Raw genomic sequence first — 26,011 nt, 5'->3', positions numbered from 1 at the left:
TCTCTGGCTGTAAGGCTGATGCAGCTCACTTACCCAGCCTATTTTCTTTGAAGATGTGTCTCACTTAACCTCCAGGTTTCTTGTCACTAGAAAACAATGTCCTTTAAGACTAAATACTACTACGTCCCCAGTTGTGCCATTGTGATCCTGGACAGGAAGACAGAAAACTGTCTGGGACTCTGATATAGATGGCACATAATCAGCATCCTGATGGTTTTGATTGTTACTAATAGTTAAAATGACTCACTAATGGCTCAATAAGGGTTTTAATCAAGAGTATATCTATTCTCGGGCTGCCTGGGTGGCTCAGTCAGTTAAGCATTTGACTTTGGCTCAGGTCATGATCTCACAGTGTGTGAGCTCAAGCCCTGCATCAGGCTCTGTGCTGACAGCGTGGAGTCTACTTGGGATTCTCTCTCTGCCCCTCCCCGACTTGAGCTCATGAGCTCTCTCTCACAATACATAAACTCAAAAAAAAAAAAAAAAAAAAAAAAAGAGTATATCTACTCTCATTCTCAGCTTGCATTTTCTCTTAAGTATTACACATGTAAACAACAGGTTAGTTTGCCTGATTTTGATGACCATAATCCAAATGTGCACTCCTTTTTCTATATTGTAACTTAGTGTAATACAGTGAACACATACACACATTTATTACCCTAGGTTTTCCATCTAATGTTGTATCATTACTATAACATATTCAGATAAATTCAAAAGACATAAAGTACAACCTTTCTACCAAGTATGAAAAGATGTGTTTTTAATATGAAATATGTACATTTCTCTTATAAGCTGAATCATGTTTATAGGCCAAAGCTTCTGATTAAAATGATTATTTCAGAACCAAGTACATGTTTTAAAATATGCTATGCAGAGCTTTATATGATGTACTCTATTTTTTCTTGACAAAAATGGACAGAAGGCAAAATGAAAAAAAATTTATTTCCTCAGTGTTTTATCCACTGTCAATACTGTATTTTTGATGCAATATATTTGCAAAGAAAAAAACAATCTCAGCTTTTATTTTCCATTTTAAACAACTACAATATTTACAAGCTATTTAGAATAACAAACACTCAGACGCACACACACTCACAGACCCACGCGAGTACATATATTCTTATCTCTGGTTTATACTGAATGCTGGTAAAGGCAATGAATACTTTCAGAGCCCATGATCAGAAAAGGGAAACCCATTTTCCTTCCTCACATACACCTTCCTGAATCACTTGTAGTATTCTTCCTTCCATTTCCTCATGCAGAGCTCATTGTATAGGGTTAAGGTAATCAGTTTTTACAATTTATTTTCACTTAAACCGTAAGCTTTAAAAAGCATAAGCAGACAGGATTTTCCCCACGTTTCTGTTATTTTGGTTGTGGAATCAAGCTTCATACATAAAAAAAATCTTGTTCAACCACAGTTACACTAAACCCAGGAGTCATCTGGAGCAGCCATCTCACTTCCGACAACTACTCTGGTTAGAATTCCAGGATGCCCCTTCGCCTGCACAAGTAACACCCAGGAATCCATCCTCGCCACTCTCACACGACCTTTGTTCCTTCTAGCTTGGCTCCACGGAACCATAAATTGTCAGGTGCAGAGCTGAGGCGTAAGAAAAAAGGTATAACCCTATACAACAGGTGTAAGTCTTAGAGCAGAGTCGTCACGTAACCTTGCGAGGACAATCAGTTCTGCTTCCCCCATAGAATGCTGTGTTGCTTCCATAAAATGGCAGATGATAAAGTTCAGCTCACAAATAGAACTTATTTACTCTACTTCAGAAAGAATATGTGGGCTGATAGGCAATAAAGAGAAATTCTTATCATACATAGTTCTTGACAGAGGACTCTGGTGAGGAGATTCAAAGCAGAAAATATACTTCTGTTTCAAGCAAAATTAACACTCTACTCACATACCTATCAGATCTATTTGTATAATAATTAATTCCTTTCCAGTTACAATTCTTACCTCAACATTTCGCAAGTCAAAAACGACAAGGCCTAGGTATATATCAACCAGATTTTTAAAAAAGAAAAATGAAGAGAGGTTGGTTTTAAAAAACTTAATTAAAAGAAAAAAAAAACAACCCTGCAGATTTCCAATGTATTATTAAAACTTATGCTGCACAAATGCATGGTCAGAAGACTAAAACAGAAAGTTCAAAGTCCCTTGACAGGTTCCAGGTATCATTTTAGCCTTGATTGACATTATTCTTTCCACTCATTTTAGAATTAAAGGAAAAGCCTCTAGAATAAAAACTGATGTTTTATACTTCACCCGAACAATTTATCACATCAAAGGGAAAAAATGCACTGGGTCTGTGTCCAGGCAAAGTAATTCTGTATGATTATATTACACTACAAAAGAGAACAAGAATGAATACTGAGGACTTAAAAAAAAAAAAAAAAAAAAAAGGGAAGGGATTGTCTATATTAATGAAAGAATAAGGAAGATAAACACAAAATTAATTAATCTGGGTAGCAGTTTATAGTTTAATAGCTGGTGACCATAAATTCAAAGAATTCTTATGCAAAATTACTAAGGTATCTTTTTCTCAAGTCATATATTTAGAAGGAAAGATTTTTGAAACTAAAAGAAAAAGATAATTTTAGACTCTGGGCAAATCGTAAGTTTAAAAGATATCTAGTTCTGGACCGATGCAGCAATCCACCAAATGAATTTCTAAGCAGAGGCAGAAGGACGTTGCATGGAAGCAAATTGGAATTTATTAAGGCTAAGTTAACTACTCTTGCTTAGGTTTGAGGCTGTTTTTTATATTTTGATAGAAGACAGAAAAATAAACCAACCCAAGAAGAAAAACCCATCTTCCTTATAAACTTAGTTTCTACATAAAAACTTCTATGACCTGACATTCGGTACACAGAATAATTTTCCATACCTCACTCAGGATAGAAATACTATCTGTCTACTTCTGTTTCAAGGACTAGTAGAAGTATCTCAGTTACACTTGAAATATTTTTAAAACGACTTCAAATCTAAGGGAAGCTCACCTTCCAATAATAGAAACTCAAAGAAGGCAGAACACTGGTGAAGACTGTTCATTAATTTCCTGAAAGGTAATTAATCTCCTCTTATCTTAAAAACAGACAGCCTCACCACCTACTCTCCCAAGTCCCTTAAATACCAACATCTTATATTAATCTATACTCTTGGAAAATTTAGATTTCTTTAGAAAAAAATGAACATTTAAACTTCTATCAAGTACTGAAAATGATGTAAAAAAGAGGGCTCACACCAAGTTATAAGCTCGAAGATTAACCAAAAACTTAATTTTGAGTTGTAAAATGATTTTTGCCACTGAATGAGAGGAAATGAGAAAAGACAGTAACAATTTATAATTCACTCCAGGACTCTCTCTCAAAAGAAGGGAAAAAACAAACTCAAACAAGACAAAGACCAGAAAGGTATCAATGAGACTCTGTTGAAGGGAAATGCATAAAAAGCTAGTGTTTTAATGACATATTCTTACTTTCAAATTATGGAACTCTGAAAGTTTTGGCAAATGTGAACTGAAGACACTAGTGTGTGTATGCTGGAGTCTTGTACACTAATGAAGACAGCTAAGCAGGGAATCTAAATAAGCAGTTCACTATTCTCCAAGGGGGGCTGGGAAAGGCAGAATAAGACATGTATGATCAATTTACTCAATGAGAGCATGTATATTTCCACATAATAATTTAGGTCCAGTTGTTAAGACATGAGTCTTCAATTATCACCGCTTCCTCTGCCGTAATTATTAGAAAAGTATTCTGACTTTTAAAAGACCATCAGGTTTAGACTAAAAAATAAAAACAGGGCTCCTGTTAGGGTTTCTATTCCATAAATTCCCTCAAGGGTTATCTGATAACAAAATTCAACCTGTTTTGAGAAGAATGTCCACAGTTATCATGCCAAATCAAGACCCAATATATATGCTCCATATAAAATCTAGTCTTACATTTTTAGAGCGTGTAATGTGTTTAACAATTGGGGGTAGGGGGTGTGAGGCTAGGAATAGCCCTTCTGACTGAATCATCTGAAGCTCAGATTTTTTTTTTTTCTGTGTAGGAAAATGAATTATCTTCCATTTAGGACTGAAAGGATTCCACTTATCTTCCCATCTAGGTAATGACCATGAAAAGATCATATTCATTTCAGAAAGCGAACAGGCAGCAGGAATCATAATTCCTTTGAGAAGATTTTAAATAAATATAGATGGTTAGATAGACAGATCATATATTCGGTTTCAGAAGAGAAACATAAAAGCCTTGGACCTTAATGACGTACTGTAGATTTGCCAAAATGTGGCAAATACAGAATGTAACAACAGTATCAGGAAAATACGTTTTAGTTGGTCAATTTAGAAAGGGTACCTTTGTGTAAAGGTTCAGTAAATCACTTGACAAATGTTTTTAAAAAGTACATTTGGCAAAGCGCGAAGTCTGGAAATGTCAGCACGAGGTACACTGGATCCTGAATAACTACGAAAACTGTAAATTAGAAAAGGGCAAAATAACCACACTGTGGAATGGAAATGTAGTCGGATGTTAGTTTTCATTCCATCTACGGAAGTGTTATGCTATACTGTGAGAGCGACAGTAGGGGTTAGTGCGGAAACAGCTTCTCTCTCCTGTCACCTCATCAAAAGATACTTTACACCTGTGCCGTCCAATACAGGAGCCACCAGGCACATGTGGCCGGTGAGTGCCTGAAATGTGGCTAGCGCCACATGGGGAAAGAGTAACACTCTGGATGTATCAGACTAAATAAAATACACATTGAAGATTAACTTCACACCTGCTTTCTACTTCCCGTTTGCAGTGGGGTGGAAAGATGGCTGCTCCTAAATGCTCAGGAGATGTATATATATTCTTTGGAGTTTCACACAAAAGGGGAAAGTTTTCGGAAGGATTTAAAAAATGCCGGAAGTTGAAAATTAAATCTAAACCACAGTTTCCACCTAGCCCAATTGTAAATCTGAATTATATATTTCCCTGAATACACACGTATTTAAAAAAAAAAAAAAACCAATAAAATTTAAGTTATGAGACAACATATTAAGTCAATTTCACAGTTATAAATATTTCAAATTACACCTACACACTATAAATTACAGGAAATAAAATTCAAGTAATAGAAAAAGAAGAGAGGAGCAAAATAAGAGGCGAGGTTATTGAAGAGGGACATAACAAGAACTGCACCATCTGGATAATTTCGTTTGAAAAAATTTTACTTGATTAACTGAACTGCATGTGAGTAACTTCAAGAGCTAATGACTCTGAATAGAAAAGCAATCGATCCTTTTTTTAAGTTCCTGGATGCTCATCTTCTTCTTTGAAAAATAAAAGTATTTTCTTCCCAGAACTGACCCCAGCAGAGCTTGCCCCAAGAGGAGCTGGGGCACACCGGTGCTGGAGCGCCTCCGATGTGTGGACACAGGAGCTGGCAGTGGTGTTCACAGGACCGACGCACTGACCGCTATCTCCAATGATGAAGCTATGTATCTCTTGACCCTTAACGTTCATTTTAGAGAAAACACCCAATGTACTGGCATGGAGTATAGGTTACTGACAAAAAAATGAGCAGCACAGTTCCTGCTATGTACGTTTAAGGAAAGGGCAGGGGTTAATCCCAAAGGCAATTTAAATAATGGTATTTTATTTTTATATATAAATAAATGTTCTGAGAAATCTCAGACTTTAGTGCATTGTTGTAAAAAATTAGTGCAGTTTTCTCATTAAAGTTTTTAGCGCTCAAGGAATAAGATAAATCTATGTCTGTTCATAGTCTCTTTCACTGTACATGAAACTTTCATACTGCTAAACGTCAAAGTGAAGGTTTCTACACTGGTCTGTTTTTAAAAATCAAGGTAAATGGATTTCATGTTCTATGACAAAACATGGCAATTATTTTTGGCAAAGAAATTAGAAAAATATGAGATCGTAGTTTAGAAATGAAGAGTTTGTTGATTTAAAGCATAGGCAATGCATAGGAAAAAAATTTTTGTAAGGATGTAATTTAACAGAACTTTATCCTTCATGCAAAATGTTTTGTCGGCAGCTAACTTAAAAAAATAGTTCAGCTTTATTTGGGGATGGAGACAGTGACAGGAGTCAGGGTGAAGGGCGAAGGAGAGGCGCTTGGCCGAGCCCACTCTACATCCAAGTATCTCCCACACAGGAGCAGAGGAAAACCTGCAGGCGTCTTCTGCGCTCTCCTCTCTTTTTCCAACGTCTCGGAATGGAGAGGGAAGAGAAATGTAGTTATAAAACACTGGCTCACACTTCAGCCCCAAGTTCTAGTACCCCGGTTTCAATTACAGTCACATATTTATCATCAATCTGGACCAGAAGTACTGTCTTGTCGATGTGGGATCTAGTACCTGGATCTCTGCTGCAAGGCACCCATCGGTGAATCACCTAATGATTCAGAATAAAATAAATTAGTGGCAGGGACCTCGGATGTATTTGCAAACTTCACTTAAAATTAGAGATAGTCATTCTGTTTGATAATTCAGCAAAAGGTGCATTTAAAAAAGCATGAGCATCAATTAGCTAAAAACGTGCACACAAGTCGGTCAGGCTACACAAAAAGTGAGAGCAGGGGTCAGCTTCGTAAGAGAACTCACATGGCCTTCCATGCCCTCCTGAGGACTCCAGTCTTTCCAGCTGTTTCTCCCAGCTTTTAACCGGACACCCTCATCAGGCCACTGCAGCTCTTTCCTTTTTGATAGGTTGATCCCATCCAGAACTTGACTGGGATCCACGATCTGTATTGTAAATAAACATGGGTCATTTCTAATTCAATTTTTTTCTTGATGATGACAGATTATATAATCTCAAGTAAAATCTCTTTCCCAGACTAAGTCTCAAGTTCTCCATGGCCTATAACTGGACAAAAAACAATCCGAAAGGCCACCTCCTGAATTCCTTTTAGCCTACAGCAGACCTTACTGCCAGGGCCACGTGACAACAGCTGAGTGCGGAACAACAATCGCCACTGAGAAACTACTTGCCTCCAGTTTTCAGGCTGGCAGAAACTTTTTTCAACATTCAAAAACGTCCTAGTCTTCAGACTAAGTAATATGAGGTGTGTTTTCACCAGCATCCTCCACTCGACAAACGAGAAATAAACAAACAGGTGAGACAGTGCCAGAACTGTGGGCTTACTCACTTGGACTCTGTAAATCACTTCCCCCCTTTTGGCGTGTGAATTATTGCCAGGACTTAAGGGGTTGCCCGGCTGGGCGTCGGCGGCACTGCTCTGACCTCCCTCTGTCCCAAGAAAGCCCACGAGAGTGTGATGTTTGCAGGCCGGGATGCTCTGGCTGGAGCTGCTGGAAGAGGGGAGGCCATGCTGCACACAGCCCACGCCGCTCTGACCGGAGGGCTCCATCTGGTTCACCATGGAGAGGCGGGACTGGATGGAGGACGGCAAGTTCCGGAGCGATATCTGACTGGTGGACGAGCGCCGACAGGGCACGAACCCCGTGGTGGACATCCGGAGAGACGAGTGCCGGCTGCTGTAGCAGTAAGACGACTGGCTGGCCACTGAGGCCCGAGCAGGGGACTGTCTGACCAGGCTTGACTGGACAGAGTGGGAGCTGTGGCTAGTGCCTAGCGAGGGAGAAACAACAGCACTTGTTCCAGATGGCGTGATTCAAACACGGTTCTTTTCTTTTTTTTCCCTAAATCTTCTTCCCTTAAGCAAAATGACTTCAATGTACTGAATTTAACGCTTATATTCAAAACTTTTTAAGTTATCAAAAATAAATATTTGAGATCGGTTTTCTTGGGTGGTTTTGATAATATAATTTTAATTTGCTAAAGCTTGTCAATTCTTTTTTAAAGTTTATTTATTTGAGAGTGAATGGGGGAGGGAGAGAGAGAGAGAGAGAGAGAATCCCAAGTAGGGTCCACACTGTCAATGCAGATCACAAACTGTAAGATCATGACCTGAGCCAAGATCAAGAGTCAGTCACTTAACTGACTGAGCCATTCAGTCAGTTTGCTGCCCAATTTGCCCAAATTGCTACCCAATTTGCTAAAGCTTTTTAAAAATTAAAATTCTGGAGTAAAAGAAAGACGCAAATAATTTCAGCAAATATCTGGATTTAATGCTGGGATAAATCCTAAAATATCTTCCACAGAAATATTTCAGAATAACAAGAATAACTCCTTAATACTTCAGAAATTAAGTATCTCATGGAAATGAGACGACGAGAAATATTTACTAAGGATTCATGTGGCAAGATCCATAACTATTTCTCAAGGTCTAGAATTAGTGGCCTTTCAATCCATTCCAATGACACACTACACGGTCTATAGAGAGATGATGATACCACATTGCAATCTTCGTATCCATTACAGGCTTGCTACTATACATGAATTATCAGTGATACTGAATCGCAGGTTCTTCTGTGTCCTTTTTCAAATTGCTTGATAGAATTCCTCAGGTTTGTCTTTTTCCTGACTCCTAACAGTAATGTGAGAATTAGAAAGTAAGTTTTAACTCTAATGAAAAAATTCCTCCATGTGCTTTCTATCTGAAAACACAAAGAGCTGATCAAAGAGCATGTAAAAAAGCATACTGAAAGTTTTAACTTTTCACTCAGAAGTTAAAAAAGAACCACAAGATGTTGATAATATACCTATTTAGTCTTGATTACAATGCTATTGGATTTTTTTTTAACATAAGTAAATGTCTTAAGACTTCATCTCGTTCATAGAAAGCGGCGGGGGGGGGGGGGGAGTAGACAGCACTGAATCAACCAATCAGCCATATGAAAACAGATTAAATCTGATTCCTACTGCATACCATGTGGATTGCAGATATCATGTAAAAGGAAAATTAGTAAAAAAAAAAAAAAAAAAAAAAAAAAAATACCATCAGTGCCTTGGGATAGGAAAAAATTTCTTAAGTAGGATACAAAAAGTACTAATCAGAAAGGAAAAGATCAGCAAATTGCTCCACACTAAAACCAAGAACTTCTTGTCAAAAGAGAAGCTACTCGGGGTGCCTGGGTGGCTCAGCGGGTTAAGCATCTGACTCTTGGTTTCGGCTCAGGTCACGATCTCACAGTTCTTGAGTTCGAGCCCTGCATCGGGCTCAGTGCTGACAGCATGGAGCCTGCCCGGGATTCTGTCTCTCAAAATAAATAAACTTAGAAAATTAATTATATATATATTTATATAACATAATATATAATAATAATCATATATAAATTAATTTATACAATATATTTATATAATATATAATTAATAATTATATATGTGCATATATATATATATATATATATATAAATAAAAGAAGGGGAGGCACTCTTCACAGAAAGAGAATCGAAAGTCAAGGGATAGAATGGGAAAAGACATTTGTAGTACAGAAAACTGACAAAGAACTTGAATACAGAATATACAAATAAAATAAAAAGACCAAATAGAAAAATGGGCAAGAGATTTAACAGGTACTTCAAAGAGAGAAACAGGTGATAAACTCAGTTTAAAACCTTTCAATCTTGGGTATCAGAGCAATGCAAATTAAAACAATGAAATTAAAGACCACCCCTTCTCCTGTTCTTCTGAGCAAGCAGGGAACCAATAATACTCCGGGTCAAAGTTTACAGGATGGGCATTCCTTTGTATAACTGGTGAGAGTACCAACTGGTTAAAAAAACAAAAACAAAAACAAAACCTTCCTGGAAAGACTTTTGGCCTTATGTGTCATGAATCTTAAATATTCCCATAAACTTTGATTTAGTGATTGCATTTTTAAAGTCTCTAGCCCAAGAAAACAGCAGTCACAAAGTTTATTTGTAACATTCGAAGAAACCAAATCATTGACCAATGAAAGAGAAGTTAATCACATTATAAACTAGATTATTATTAGCCTTTAAAAATTATACTTTCAAAGACATGACATTTCAAATTTTACATATATATAAAGGGATAAATATAAATAGGATAACATCCAACCAGGAATCAAACAAAATATTTTTACATATTTCCAAGTAGGTGATCTAGAATTCTCTTTAGACATGCATACTAACTGCGCCCCAGAGCTAAGAGGCTTAGACACATAAGTTTATTTTCACATTACCTAGTGTTGGAGGATAAGATGTGACAGGTGGATGGGGTCCTGCTCCCGACCCTTGCCCTGGATTTGCAGTGCTTCCCTGGGACACATTGCTATGGGGGTCACTGGCACTTGTTGCATTGTTACTAGTGCAGGAAATTCCACCTCCAGTGTCGGAATCTTCAATATTGCCACCACTGTTACAGCCAGCCCCACACCCTTTCCTTAACCTGGGAACAAACACCAAAGTAAGCAGCATTATCCCACAATCACCTCAAGATAGGGGTTTTATTCTATTTCTAGCTATTCAGAATGTTTAATGCTACTAACATTCACCTTTCAAAGTCTTTACAGCATAGTCAATATGAGAAACAAAAAAAGGTCAGTTATGTTTTCAAAGGATGGCCTAAGAACTATCCCCGTTATACTCACTGCCTCAATTCTTCCCAATCTACCTTCACTTTTATATACTCTATCATCTTTTCTGATCTTGCCTTCTTTCCTGAACCATAATAAACTGCACATAACAAAACTGCACCATTAAGATTACAGATGGAAACAGAATTCTTGGCAGTGTCTGTTCAGCACCTCTGAAGTGTGCACCCCGGAAGACCTCATCTCTGCTGTAGCACACTTGGATGAGCACTGCTGTAATCACTGCCCTGCCCCTGCCTTTTTAATGTGGGGTGACCAACTATCCCGGATAGCCTACAGTTAATTTTCTCAGTCTGGCACTGAACGTCTTGCTTCCCAGGAGACCTCTCAGTGCTGGGCAAACCAGGGCAGTTAGGCACTCTAATCTCTATACCATTTCTCTCGGGGGAAGAGAACTCAACCTCTTCAAGGCAATTCCAGCACAACGGATAATTTTGGAAAGAAATTTCTTCGAACGCCACTCTGGTTTATTTCTTCTTTCTTGTATTAAAATGGTGAAACTTTTTTTTTTTTTCTGAATATGCCTAGAAGAAGATGTCTATTTGAGAGTTTGCCACCCCAATTCCACATCCTGTTTTTAAGTTCTGTTATTTAACGATCTGAACAAAAGCTTGTAAGAAATTGAAGATACTCCGTGACTTTTCTTCACCAGACACCAAACTATGATGTTCCTATACAAAACACCGTAATTTACTAGACAAAGGAAGAGAAAAAATTCATGTGCACACTTGAAGACACCACAGATTCGAGATCTGAGTGATGACTGGATTGTTAAAATGGCAGTAGTATCTCCGCATCGCACAAGCAGGAGTTTCAGCAAATACAGTGTGCGCCCCCTACTGCTAGAATGGAATAAAACAAAAGTAATCAGCTTGTTCAGGTTTCCTACGTTTTTCTCTAATTTGCCGTTTGTTGGCTCACACATCCTAATAGTGGCACTATGCTGCAATATAGAGTAAGAAAAGCTAAAGAAAAGGGAACTATTCAAGACTCTACCAAATGCTGGAGGAATGGTTCTTTTTTTTTTTTTAATTTATTTGTTTTGAGAGAGAGAGAGCACGAGCAAAGAAAGAGCAGAGCACCAGGGAGAGAATCTCAAGCAGGCACAGAACCTGATGTGGGGCTCAATCCCATGAACAAGGAGATCATGACCTGAGCCAAAATCAGGAGTCAGACACTCAACTGACTAAGCCACCCAGGTGCCCCTGGAGCAGTGGTTATTGACCAGAGTTGTACATTTGATGTACTGAATAAGAGTTTGAAATAGACTACTTCCCGAAGTTCCTGACAGAATAGGTTTAGATTGTGTCATGGCATCTGTATTTTTTCTAGAAGCTTTCCAGGTGATGCTCATGAAAACTGCTTGGATGAAGATGGTCAGGACACACCATCACTGAAATATGCAACCCCATGGCTCACCTGTGCCAGGTTGACACTATGAAGTTTCTGATATTGCCCAAGCTTATAGGTCCCCCAAGGATTTCTTTAAGCTGTTCGTGGCTGTCAGAGTAAGAAGTTGTCAGGGGGGAGACAAAGATTGGGTAGCCAATAGGTTGATCACAAGATGAGTTTATCATGTTTCTCAGAGCTTGTTTTGCATTCTGGATGCTCCCTCTCTCTGGATTACGGTTACGTAGAAACACAAGCTCTTGCTGTTGTCCTGCCCAAAGACCTCGGACGCATTCCTTATTAACCTGAAAACCAGAACACATGGGAATTAGGTTAAGGGGCCAAGAATGAAACTCATATAAACAGAAGAGTATAAATGGGAGAGATACAAAAGACCTATGATAACAGTGAAAAGCAAGAAATACAACTACGTCACATTTGAATAGGAGCTCTTCAATTTTCCATTGTCATTCGTAGGCTGTTAAATAATAAGCAGCCATGGTACTCTCTTCCCTGGTCTGCCTTACAAAAATACCAAGTTTACCAAATTGATAAAGTGTTGCATTTTGCAATCGGGGTAATAAGATATTTTTGATAGAAATGAGCAGTAACAAATATTTAGAGTTAAAAGGATGTTTGTGACTTTGCAGGTTGATTAAATGAAGTAGATAAAAAGCAAATCGTTATAAACTATTAAAATAAAATCTCAGAAATTAAGCTACCTAAAGCCATGAGATGTTTAAAAAATCAAAAAATAAACAAAAAACAACGAAAAGTACAAACTATGGTATTATTTTGCAACCTAGGAATCAGATTAGCAATATGGTGCTGATATTCTAAGAAGAGATGCTGATATTCTAAGAAGAGATAGCATATATAATAGATAAGACTGCCACAGAAAGAAAATAAGCAAACATTATAAGACTCTATCATACTTGAGAAAATTTCAGAGGACAGAATAAATTACATTAAAATAAATCAAATTAAGTGCTCATAAATAATGCTAATGTAGTATGGTCATTTTTTTTGTCTATAAAAAGAGTTTCAATGACTTTTTAAAGTTAGGACAAGGTTATGTAAGTTCCTTTCTTCTTTTTTTCAGACACAAACACCTCAAAAACTTACCTTAATGACTCTGAAGCTCAGGTATCGTCTATTCAGCATTATGATCTTATATTCATTGGTGCCATCATCCATGACATGCCGCAGAGCAAGCAGGGAGGGAGAATTGGCAAGAACCGCGCTCCGCCACGCAGGGTCCCCTTCATGAGCTATTACGAGGTTCTTTTCATGAGACACAATGGCTTCATAGAGCACAGTAGGGTCATCATACTCATCTGGAGAAGTGAAATGATCCTAAACAGAAATTAAAAATGTGGTTTTTTTTTAAAGTTTATTTATTTTGAGAGAGAGACAGAGCACTAACAGGGCAGAGAGAGAGAGAGAGAGACAGAGAATCCCACGCAGACTCCACAGTCAGTGCAGAGCCCCATGTGGGGCTCAAACTCATGAACTGTGAGATCATGACCTGAGACGAAGTTGGATGCTTAACTAAGCAATCCAAGTGCCCCCAAAATATGGTTTATAGGAAGTGGAGGACTTCCAGTGTACTGATAAAAGCTTCTATAGTTACTACTCAGTTACTAAATGAAAATTCTTAAAAACTGGTTTAATATGAATGTTTCATATCCATACATATTGTTATTATTAGAGATAAATCAGAGATTCTTAAATTCAATCAGACTAGGGATTAGCTCATTACTGCTGTACTACTTTTGTAAATTCTTCAATCCAACCCTATCCTCTAAGTTTTAAATAAATAAATACTTTTCCCATTTTTATGTATTTTCTTTTTCTCTTCATGTTGGGTTTTACATGTCTTCATTCACACATAATTTTTTTCTGTTCAAGAACTGTCTCACTGGTATCAGTTAAGGAAGGCTAAACTACATAAAAATTCCCTCTTACATACAACTCTAATATACATAAAAGTTCCCTCTAATGTAACTCTTGGTGACACTGACACTCCAGAACTCACTCTAGAATTCAGCGGAAGCTAGAATTCAGCTGAAATACAAGTTCTGTTTAGCTTCTTCCTTGCTTCTCTCCCTTCCTTACAAATTCCCTGGAGGGCACCCTGTCAATCTCTTGCATAGGAGTCCTGGACTCTGACTCTGTTTCTAGAGAACGTGGCTTAAGCCACGTTTACAAATTAACAATACCTCTGTACACCAACCCTCCTAACCTTTCCTTTAAATATTAAGCTCACTTTCTCATATCAGCAGATAACCAGATATCATATAATGCACTCTCTTGTAGCAAATAGTTCCTCTAAGGAAGGAACAGTTCCTTTGTATGGTAGTGTTGGTATAATTTTTGAATGGAAAATAGAAGTGCAGACATAGGGAATAATTATATTCTTAATAAAATGGACAAAGTTGGAAAATATTAGGCATGTCAAAATGGAGTATGTTTAATCTTGTTCAAATATTTCTTCTCATTGGGCTGAATGAATATTGCTTTGGAGGCAAAGTATTTGAAACAAGCAGAATGTCCATGAATACAGAAATTGCTAAGTAAACTGTAGTTAAAAATCATACCCTGAAATACTACAGAGCCATTAAAAATGTGATGTGCCTCTGTATGTGCTGGCTATTCACGTTATATGTATTTTTTAAGTTTATTTATTTTGAGAGAGAAATAGCACACACATATGTGCACTGAGCAGGGGAGGGGCAGAGAGAGAGAGAGAGAGAGAGAGAGAGAGAGAGAATCCTCAGCAGGCTCCTTGATGTCTGCACAGAGCCCAATACAGGCTTTGATCTTACGAATTGTGAGATCATGACCTGAGCCAAAATCAAGAGTTGGACACTTAACCAAATGAGCCACCCAGATACCCCATCCATGTTATATTAAATAGGGGGGAAAGCATATGCCACAGATCATTTTATGTAGCACAATTATATTTTTAAAAAGGCAAATATTTATACATATAGATGGAAATGTCTATGAACTTAGGGAAATCAGAAAAGATATACATCAAATTATTGGCAGTAGCTGCTTCTTGGAAGGGCTGTACAATGGTATGGGTGATGGGAAGATACTCTTGGGTGATCTTTTTCATTATGTTTCAAATAAAAAGAGCAAATGTTCCCAGTTCTGGCAAAAGTTTTTCAAAGGCGTTTTAAAAATACACTTGAGAAGTTATAAGCCAATGCACAAGATATATTTTTTGAAGATAATGAAACTGATTCATTTAGCATTCACTGGCGGCCAAGCATTGTGCTAAGCAATGATGATGTAAAGACAAATAAGAAATATGGGGCACCTGGGTGCCTCGGTCAGTTGAACATCTGACTCTTGATTTTGGCCCAGGTCATAATCTCAGGGTTGTGAGACTGATCCCCATGTCAGGCTCTCTCCTGAGCAGGGAGCCTGCTGAAGATTCTTTCTCTTTCTCCTTCTGCTCCTCCCCTGCTTTCTCTCACGCACACACTCTCAAAACAAAACATCTTTGTCCTCAATCACAGACTGACTGTAAGATTTTCATCATGTCACTTATAAGCCAAACTGGATGTTGAGACTAATGAAAATGGTAAAATACGGAGGTAAAGTGTTTTACAAAATGATTAAATAGAGAAGAAAACACATGAACAAGAGAACACATAAAAAAGGCAATTTGCTTAATTTCTCTGAGTTCTTAGTCTTCACCTACCAAATTGGGATTTAAATGATTTTCTGGGTTGGGGCGCCTGGGTAGCTCAGTCAGTTAAGGATCAGACTTCGGCTCAGGTGGTGATCTCACGGTTGTTCGAGCCCTGTGTGGGGCTCTGTGCTGACAGCTCAGAGCCTGGAGCCTGTTTCAGATTCTGTACCTTCCTCTCTCTCTCTGCCCCTCCCCCACTCACCTTCTGTCTCTGTCTCTCAAAAATTAAATAAATAAATGGGTTTCCCCCCAGTTTACTAAAAAATAGTAACAATAATGATAATTTTCTGGGTTGTGGAGACATCATGTATATAAGAGCACTAATATGCTGTACAACAGTGTAAAATTATAAATACTACACAGATTATAAATTTTAATTTATAAAGTAAAAACATAATACACTAGATTGGAGAATTAAAAAATCAAAAAAGAACTGTAAAGGAAAAAGCATAAATTAAACACACCTACAAAGTACTAAACACACATTAGCAAAGATTGAGAGGCAAGGGTTAAGAGGAACTTTATATTTCTAGCTTTCTGGGAAAAAAACCCTTTTTTTAAGTTTGAAGTAAAAGTTACATGTAACAAACAATACCATTTTAACCATGCAGTTAGAAGCATTTTGACAAATATGCACACCCATGTAATCACTGCTACATTCTAGATATAAAAGTTCTCCCTCATTCCCAAACACTCCTTCCTGTCTTTTGGCATTCAATCAATCTCCACATCCCAAGGGACCACTAATCTGCTCTCTGTGGCTACAGACTAGTTTGGCTTTAGATTTTATATAAATAAAATTATACAATATGTACTCTTTTTATGTCTGGCTTCTACTCTGCATAATGTTTGAGATTCATTCATGTTGTGGAGTCTAACAGTAGTCCATTCCTTTTTATTGCTAGGTAATATTCTATCATGTAGATATACCATAGTTTGTTCGTCTGTTGATGGACAGTTGAGTTGTTTCCAGTTTGAGGCAATTACAATTAAGACTCCAATGCACACATGTGTGTTCTTTGTACAGACATAAACTTTCATTCTCTTAGGTAATTATTTCTGGGTTCCATGGAATGTGTATGCATATCCTCTCTTTTAATATTGTTCGCTTAACATTGCCCATTTTTTGCTTTTGGGAGTTTTCAGGAGTGTACAACATACAAACCTTGGAGATTACCTATTTACAGATCTATCTTTTCTTGGCCTGAGAGTCCCTCATGGGCAACCCAAATTCTGTCTCAAAATGATGCTTATAAATGGTTGTTTCTTACCACTGAATGGGTCCACTTCAGCCTTCTCAAAGGTGTGTCAGAATTATGAAATTTCTCCAGGGGCACTTGTGTTCCCTACCTTCCCCTCACCAGCCTTCCGTGGCTCCTGGGTTCCTGATTCCAACCCCTTACCCCCTGCTTGTCACTGTTGTTGTCAGTCACGGCTAATGAGAGTGAGTTTACCCAACTGTGTTGGGCCATCATGTAAGGTAGAGAAACACTGTCACAGGCAATAATGCCACCGCCAAAGGAACATGTAAGGAAATGAACGTGGCAGCAACAGGTAAGAGCACCTGTAGGGAGAGATGGGGGCAAAGACCTATGGTATCAGAAAATACAGATACCCTGTGCCTCAGTTTCTTCTCTGACAAATGGAGATAAAATACTTGTCATAACTTTTAGAATTAACTGACGATCTCTCTATTTGGAGTTGTTAGATAATCATGTTATGTAAAAGAGTATTTCTTACAGAGCAGATATACTAACCAGTGCCTTTTGAGAAATTCTGAAGTTTTAAAAACACTTTAACCTAAAGTCATTATTTTTTTCTTTTTAAAGACACTGAATTGTCTCAAAACCAGAAAGCCAGTCTGAAGAACAAAGACAACTCTTTGTTCCCAAATGTACATTTTCTCCATGATCCTCAAAATACTATTCCATTTTCAACAGAGACTTTCAAATAATATATCCCTGATCAGTAATCTCCTAAATAATATGGGACATTGACTTTATTCCAGCAGTCTTAGATTATAGTAATATCACTTGCAGAGTAATTCACCCATTATGTGGGGGGAAAAATATTCAAACAGATTTGAGTATAAAAGATGCATTTTAATGAGGCTTATCAGGCAGTCTTTGTCACCAGATCTGATGACTATTGTCAAGTGGAATGATTAGGGCAGCAAGCACCAGTTCTTAATTTCATAATACAGTCTTGAAATGATCCAGGGCTTTGGAAACGTATTTGGGGGTTACATTTTAATTTTTATTACCCTATTAGGATTATTTAACTAAGGCTAAATCTGTCCTGACCATCTATCGTTCTATATAACTTGCTACACTAAACACAGAGTTCAGTAATAGCAGCACTTACAACTCTGCCGAGATGCTACTCCACTGCACTGGGAGTTGGCTAACATTCAGCTACGGAAGAGGCTTGAATCACATGTGAAATGTAAGGTCAAAACAAGAATTCTAAGGGTGAGGGACCTTTATTTCCAGTTTGTCACTGCTTACAGTTTGCCTCAAGTTCGTGCCCAGATCATTTACTCTTTAATATTAATATTCAAATTTACTCTTAGAAACATACGTTCAGGCTTCTAAGATTTAATATCTTGCCATAAATCATGTTTTTCTGTTTTTCGAATGAAATGTTTCTCAAAAGTTCCCCAGGAACATAATTTGGAAGTGAACAAGCACCATTAAACACCAGTAATACATTATAGTTTTCCTTTTCTTACCTGATGAAGTTTAATGGACATGCGGATCCCCGGGACTACTACTTTCCTTAGTAATTCCATGTCAGCAAAGATCCATTCATCTCGAATTGAAGAAATACGGAAATCTCCCTTAAATAGGGCATGCAGTCCATAGAGGAATGACTCTAAATTACTGTTAGGATTGGAGATAAAAGTTTACACATTTTGACAAAGATCTTCCATCACACTGATTCTTACATGTGGTTGTACATCAGAATCATCTGGGAGTGTTTTGCAAATACAGATTCCAAAGACTGTACTAATGCCAGAACCCCTCAATCAGAATCACAAGGGATATAGGGCCTGTTTGAGCTGGGATCCTTGTTTAGTAACCACTATAACAGTGAGTCCATGAAAATCAACAACGAAGAGTATATAAGCTACAAAAACTTAAGGAGGGCCTATTGGAAAACATATAGTAATCACAAAAGAATCTAAACCAGGTAATATTTCTTAATTCTAATTCATTAAGATGCGTATGTCAAGAAATTCAGTTTATATTTATACTCCCTAAATCTAATGTACTAGATTAGCCATATTAAAAGCATAAATGCTCTGGACAAAAACTACATGGATATATGGAAAAATAAAAAGAGGTAAATCATTAGAAAAACAGATATAAAACAGGGGGAGACCAATAAACTTTATGGGGTGATTATTAAAAATGACTTAACTCCATTAAATTTTTGTTACCAGTAGTTACCCACACGTGTGAATTTTAAAAGCCAGCTATTAACCACTTGAGAGAACTCAACTATGTTCAAAGATCTATAAAAAACCAGTATCAGAAGAGACTTTTGCAATAAATTAGCATAGAATAAGCATTCTGAAAAGCTATTTCAGATTTTTCAGATTTATGTTATATAACTCCCCCTACTCTTTTCCTGAAAACAGAAATGCCTTCCTTGCCTGGACATATGGTGGGATGCAGTCCCCAAAGCTCTCCGTCCCAGAACACAAAGTCCATAACAAAGAGTCACCAGGGATGAATCTTTGTCTACATCCAGTGGCTTTAAAAAACAAAGAACATTAGTTATCAGAAAGGTATAAAGGTATTTTAACAAATCAGAAGATATTTAACAAATCAGAATGAAGAACTCAACTAGCATACAATTTCCATGTCTTCAAATAGTTCTAATGAGAAGAAGCTTAGCAAATCAGTATAAAATGAAGTATCAATATGTATGAGGAGGCTCTTTGAAACCTTTAAGTAAAATCGAATACTTTATAATAGCAGAACAAACTTAAAAAACTGGCTGTTTTATAAAGTATAAGGACCTTAGCAAAACATCTCAAAGTATTTACTGGTATACACCATTACTGATAACGTCCTCTCCTGAAAATACAATATTCTATCTATTAATTAGTTATTTCTGGACATAAGCTGGCTATTAGTGACGGCTGTATTACCCTCCCAGTGACTATAACTATAGTAAAGAAAATCAAATTGCTATCTGGAGAATATTGCTTCCCCTCAACCTCTTTTTTTTTTTTTTTTTTTTTTTTTTTTTAACAACTGCAGATTCTCTTACTCAGATGATCAGGAAGAGAAAGATCTGGAAAAACTGACCTCATAATAACAAACAGGGATAGTCTTTCCATCTCTGAAAAAATAGGCTCAAACAGTTATAAATGAAATAACCTCTACCTTTGCTCTTCGGGAAGAGCAATACTCTATCCAGTTGAGGTAAATCACACAGAAACTCTCCCTGGATATGCCAGCTAGTCGATGGTCATAGTCTTCATCAATGTTTGGATTAAATGTTGGGTCTACATCAACATAATTTCGATCTGCACACAAACGCAGTCCCTCCTGCATTGTCTCATTAGCTAGCCACTCCTCTAGCTTAGAAGAAGTTGTAACATAATAAATGATACCCTAATGGGGAAAAGATTTAAAAAAAAAAAAAATCCAGGTTAAATTATAATTTGGATTAACTCCAATTTCTCACTAAATAAATGCCAACAGTTTATACTGATTGTATAACTTAATATTTTATTCTAGCTCAATACTGTAAGAATACATTTTAGGAATGCTGTAAAAAATGTACCTCAGGTCTTTCTGGATGAACAGTTAATTTAATACTTTAAAAATCACAACCATAAATTCAGCAAGGCAAATTCAAAATAATTCTATTGATTTTAGAACTTTTGAGTTTAGGGTATTTTAAGAGAGGCAGAAAAACTTTACTGTGATGGATTTGAGAAATTGCTCATAGAAAGTTATTAAATCAGCTTGTGATACTAGGTCAAGTTATAGAATTATAATAATAAAGCGACAGAAATATATCTATTTAGAATCAGAATTGGAAAATCCCATATACACATGCAGACGCACAGCATGTAAAAACTATAAAATCTATCTCCCTGAGGTTGGGTTTAACCAAACATTAAATATAAGATTTAACATTCATCCCAATCAGCACAAATAAGGTGATACATAGAGGAAGTAAAACAGATGTGGAAAATCCAGACATGGGTCACCGAAATTTAGCACACATTTCCCTCTTGAAAATATTGGCTTTGTCTGCAGGCCGCCAAATCATAGCTGTGCTGTAATCTTGTAAAATCTTCAGCAAAAACAGAATACCGGTGTAGTAAAGAACTAGCCTTGCCCAAAGAGAGGTTTGGTATCTGCCCTTGGGTCCTGGGAAATAACTTCTACTCCCTTGGAATGCCTTGGCTGATTAAGACTCTTTGTTCACTTGGGGCTTAGAGCCATGACCTCTGGAGGAGCTGGAAACTAAGGCTGGCCGTGTGGGTGGTCAGCCACATTTAAGTGACTGCACTCCAATAAAAACTCTATATACCGTGGCTGAAGCAAGCTTCCTTAGTTGACAATACTCTGTGAATACTGTCACACATCTGCTGCCGGGAGAAATGGGCATTGTGTGCACAACTACACCGGGAGAAGACAACTGGAAGCTCATGCCTTGGTGTTTCTGGACCCTGCCCTATATGCCTATCTGCATGGCTGATTTTAATCTGTATCCTTCCACCGTTATAAATCCTAATCAAGAGTATAATGGCCTTGCTGAGTTCTGTGAGTCCTTCTGGCAAATTACTGAATCTGAGAGTGGCCCCTGCAGCTGGTGTCACAAGTGAGGGTGGTCTTGGGGAACTCCCAGATCTTGCAATACTTTTATTCAGTTTATTGAAAGCAGTGCAAAGCAGTGGTCAACAGCAAGGGCTCAGGAGTCAGACAAGCCTATGTTTTAAATCCGTAACTCCACTTGCTAGTTAGAGGACTTGGGACGGGTAACATCTGATTTTTGTTTACTTGTAAAACAGAGATGTGATACTCCCTTAGGAAACTGGGTAAGATACATATATTTGTATATATGCATATTCCTTAGCCTGGTGCCTAAAACACATGAACTACAAATAATAGCTATTATTATTAATAAACAAATGGAGTAAGCTCAACTAAAGAAACAGCAAGACCTTTATAGGTATACTTTACTGACTTACTGGATGCTAGAGAATTTAAATCACTACTTAGAAGCAAAGCACAGGTACAAAAAATATACATACGTCTTTCCCAAAAAAAACTTCCAACTATCAGGAGATCTAACGAGGCACATTCCCTTACCTTGACATAGTAAGTGGTGAGTACTTTCCGAAGATCAAAGACTTGAAGCATAGAAGCAGCACTATTGTCAGTGATGCTATACCCCTCCAGAATATACTTAGTGACTATCACTTCCCAAGCTAGCCAGCGCTGGCTAAATGCAGCATTAAATGAAAGCACATGAGGAATATGACCAGGTTCACAACAGCAAAATCCTTCATCTTCTTCAACGCCTTCAGTAATGGCCTCTACTTCCCGTTGTTGACAGTAAGTACCTTAAAGAGAATGAGAGAGAGAGAGAGAGAGAGAGAGAGAGAGAGAGAGAGAAAGAAAGACACGAGTGAATACAAAGGAGAAAAAAAAATATGAAATAGAAAAATAAGTGCTTCAAAGACACAAGAAATTTAGAAAAAGGACACCTTTTATAGTAATTGAAAGTATGTGACTGATTTGCCCTGGAATCTTCATTAACAAACTACAGGAAGCTCCAGCAAGTAGACATATTATATATTCATTTCCTGAAGAATCACAACATGCATTAGTGCATTGAAGGTTCTGAAAATTTGCGCAGTGACCTTCTTAATTTTGATTCACTGATCCCAAACTTTTCAAATTTGGGTTTACAATAGCATTTATGTCAAATGAAGGCCAATGAGTAAAGGGACATCTCATGAAGGTTTGAGTTAATTCAATAAGGGAAGGACTGAATTAGAAGTAAATCGTCACAGGACACACAATATAGCCAGACATGCAGAACTCAAAAGAATCTGAGCTCTGTTTATCAGTATCATGTCCGTACTGCAAGCAGGAATATTATGTACATCCTGCTTATTTGGATATATAAACTGTAAAGGTTCATGATAATTTAATCTTAAATACATAATTTTTCTGCTGCCAATTCCAACAATAATTTGTTAAAATTATATTATTGGCATTTGAAGCTTATCTGCTGATAAAATTTAATTAGTTATGAGATCTGATTATTTGGCACTAGCAAACAATTCTTTGAAGTTACATTCTTTTATACAAGATACCAAACAGGCATTTCCTGCATTAATGTTACTGAAGGGAAAATACAAAATTGGAATACACAATTACATCCACAGCAATCTAGTGCCAGTAAGATATCACCTGTCACACTGATGTTAATTTTTATCTTATCTTGTTCTGTGGTCTTGCTTCCACTTAATTAGTAAATTCCTTATATAAGGATTATAAGGGGATTACACGTAATTTTATAAAGGCACATATTTAGGCTAAATAACTTATACGAGACTTTACGATAATATTTTTCTTTAAAGAGAACATATACACCATCCAGGTTTGAAAAACACTGCTCTGAGAGAAAAAGATGCCATGAAAACCAACCCGGGTGGTGGTGGTGGTGGTTTTTGGTGGTGGTGGTGTGAACGATAAGGCTGAAGAGGTAGGCTGGGACAGGGCTCAAGAGCCATGTTGTTTATCACTCTAGAACTCTGAACAGCTCTGCTGTTTCATTTCTTACTCAAATACATTGCTGAGTACTTCCGGAATAATGTCACACCGTGGTAAAAAGAAAAACCCTGGCTTGAACCTGACATTAACAGGAATGTCTGCTGCAGCTGACCACCACACACGCTCATGACTACAGATCTATATTCACAAACTTTTTTTTTTCCCTTTTCAGAATAAGGATGTGTGTGATTTTAGGAAGTGTTTTTCAGACCAATAAAGGAAATGAAATTTAATCAAAAGTCTCCTAGCATCTTCTGGAACATCGTATTTTATTGTCTTCTCCTATAACCTATTAAAAGATGAATTCTATTAATTTGCTTTCTAATACTTAATTTAAAAAATGAAAATGACTCAACTAGGAAAAGGAACCTGAAAAAAGGAACTCCTGGTTTCTGCTGATTCTGGGTTCTGAAAAATTTTGCATCTATGGCCACATGTGGGTTAAACTAGTTACTTTTTTAGTCAGTTTAGTTGTATTTTGTCATCAGTATTACACTGGCTTTGTAACAAGCCTGGAGAAATTCTCCTTTTTCCATGTGCCAGAATAGGCTAGAGAGGGCAAAGAATTATTCAGTTTCTAGAAGAAACATCCTGAGACTGGCATTTTAAAAGTGTGGCATGAAGCTGGGTCTGTTCCTTAGATTTTATGTTATTACTTCATTTTATTCATTTTGTCATCTTTCTGGAAGGTCTGACTAGACCAAAGGTTTTTAAGTAAAGGAGAGACACAATGAAAGACAGCTCTACTCTGTGCAGATCACTTTGTGAGCAGTATATAGAAAAAACACATGGCAAGAGGGAACTTGGAGATGCTGACATTTATTGAGGAGACAGAATGAGACCCTTGTTCAGAGCAGCAGAATAAAGTGAACTGAGTAACTGCATTAACGTGGGGTGTTTTTACTCTACCATGCAAATCCCAAGAACAGTTCCTACCCCAACATACCCTAGCAATACATTTGGGTTAGAAAATAAAGTCATTAAAAAGCATAGGAATTAATACTAGCAACTGAAAAAAAGAACGCTGAGACCTGGAAAGGGATTCCAGAATACGTTATAAGGAACCCATTACCAATTATTTCCTGGATTAGCTATGTCTTTCAGTCACTTCATAGTGAATATTACTGATGAAATTAAATAAAACTGGCAATTAAGAAAAACAGACATGTCAAAAGTAATTTGAGTAAAAACCGAGAGGAATTCCATTAGCATAATACATTTTTGACCTATAAAGTTTGACCCGGAAAACTGTGCTTGGCAGAAGTAACATTTACAAATAAAAAGTTAACACTGTAGAAGTTATAATAACAAAATTTTGGTAGACAAAAAAATGATTGATAAATTTTTGACATAAAATTTACATGGAAAAGAATATTAAGAATATCAGTAAAATAAAAATGTAAATGAAATAAATATAAAGGGATTTAACCAAGATGTATAGCAAACTGATCAAGAAATCTGTTTAGTTAAATGTCACTTAATATTTAGAATCCACTACGAGACACAGTAAAACCAAGGAATTAAATTGGCTTAATGGACTATACCCAGAAGATACATCAAAATGCTCAGCAGATCCAAATATCTTTTTGGTAAAATGCTGACACTCTTGATTAGTATTTTGAGAGGCAGTAGGTAGTTGGGACAGGGGATAACACTGTGAAGGAAAGAAAATAACCAAAGATCACAAGATATAGGCAAGAACATAAACAGACCTCATGAGAATTCTGGAATAAAAAGAAAGGAGAAACTGCTATACACTTACTTGATCATTCTACAAAATTAACTATTATGTATTATATGCTAACTGCTGAAGTAAGTACTGGATACACAGTAATGAATACAGCAGACAAGATTCCTGCTCTTGAGGAGCTTACAACCTACTGCAAAGGTTTGCAAAATACAGCCCAGGGCCAAATCCAAACTAAGAATGGTTTTTGTTTTTAAAGAATTGTTTAAAAAAAAAAAATCAAATAAAAATATGCAACAGAAAATGTGCATGCTTCCAAAAGCCCAAAGAGTTTGCCACCTCTGGGCTAAAGGAGAAATACACCTCAAACAAACACAAATAAAAATGAAATTATAATCATGCTGAGTGCTAAGGAGGTATAAATGGCAACATGAGATAATCATGTGGGCTAGGTGTTTAGAGAAGGCTTCTCTGAGAAAGCGATATTTAGGTTAATGCTTAAAGATAATTAAGGAATTAGCCAGGTGGAAGACTGGTGGGAGGAGGGGGGATGGCTGGTACGTTTTGGGCAAAAGGAAAGGCAGTAAAAAGTCCTTAGTAAAGAACAGCACAGTTAAGACCCTGAAGGCAAGGCCAGTGTGACTAGAGTGAGTGAGGACGGTGGGATAAAGTGGGTTTGGAGAAACTGGCAAAGCCAGATAACAAACAGTGTGGTAGGGCATGCTAAGGATATGAACTCTATTTTAAATGCAGTGGAAAGCCGCTGAAAATTTTAGGTCTGAAAGGGATATGATCAAATTTGCCTGTAAAGAAAAAATCACTGGGGCACCTAGGTGACTTGGTCAGTTGGGTGTCCGACTCCTGATACCGGCCCAGGTCATGATCTCACAGTTCATGATATCGAGCCC

General features: G+C 37.2%; 1 protein-coding gene across 9 annotated transcripts in view; it reads right to left on the bottom strand.

The window, feature by feature from the left end:
- Positions 1-922: 922 nt before the first annotated feature.
- PCNX1 (pecanex 1) overlaps positions 923-26,011 on the bottom strand; it is a 169,750-nt gene continuing 144,661 nt past the window's right edge. For 6 of the 9 annotated variants that reach the window (XM_019451368.2, XM_019451370.2, XM_019451369.2 and 3 more), the window contains 11 exons: positions 21,944-22,197; positions 20,000-20,230; positions 19,261-19,361; positions 18,334-18,484; positions 13,022-13,252; positions 11,927-12,201; positions 10,097-10,302; positions 7,175-7,617; positions 6,630-6,770; positions 6,384-6,420; positions 923-6,235 (listed from right to left, as the gene is read on the bottom strand). In XM_019451368.2, the coding sequence (XP_019306913.2) occupies positions 5,949-6,235; positions 6,384-6,420; positions 6,630-6,770; positions 7,175-7,617; positions 10,097-10,302; positions 11,927-12,201; positions 13,022-13,252; positions 18,334-18,484; positions 19,261-19,361; positions 20,000-20,230; positions 21,944-22,197 (2,357 nt within the window). In that variant the 3' untranslated portion in view covers positions 923-5,948. Of the gene's footprint in view, positions 6,421-6,629; positions 6,771-7,174; positions 7,618-10,096; positions 10,303-11,926; positions 12,202-13,021; positions 13,253-18,333; positions 18,485-19,260; positions 19,362-19,999; positions 20,231-21,943; positions 22,198-26,011 lie in introns of all 9 variants that reach the window. The other 3 variants (XM_019451371.2, XM_053889550.1, XM_019451375.2) reach the window with 1 other exon arrangement.

Source organism: Panthera pardus, unplaced genomic scaffold (genome assembly GCF_024362965.1).
Source record: "Panthera pardus isolate Hobbes unplaced genomic scaffold, ASM2436296v1 HiC_scaffold_24, whole genome shotgun sequence".
Lineage (NCBI taxonomy): Eukaryota > Metazoa > Chordata > Mammalia > Carnivora > Felidae > Panthera > Panthera pardus.
Note: the sequence above shows the minus strand (reverse complement) of the source record. Positions and strands in the feature narration are given on the sequence as shown.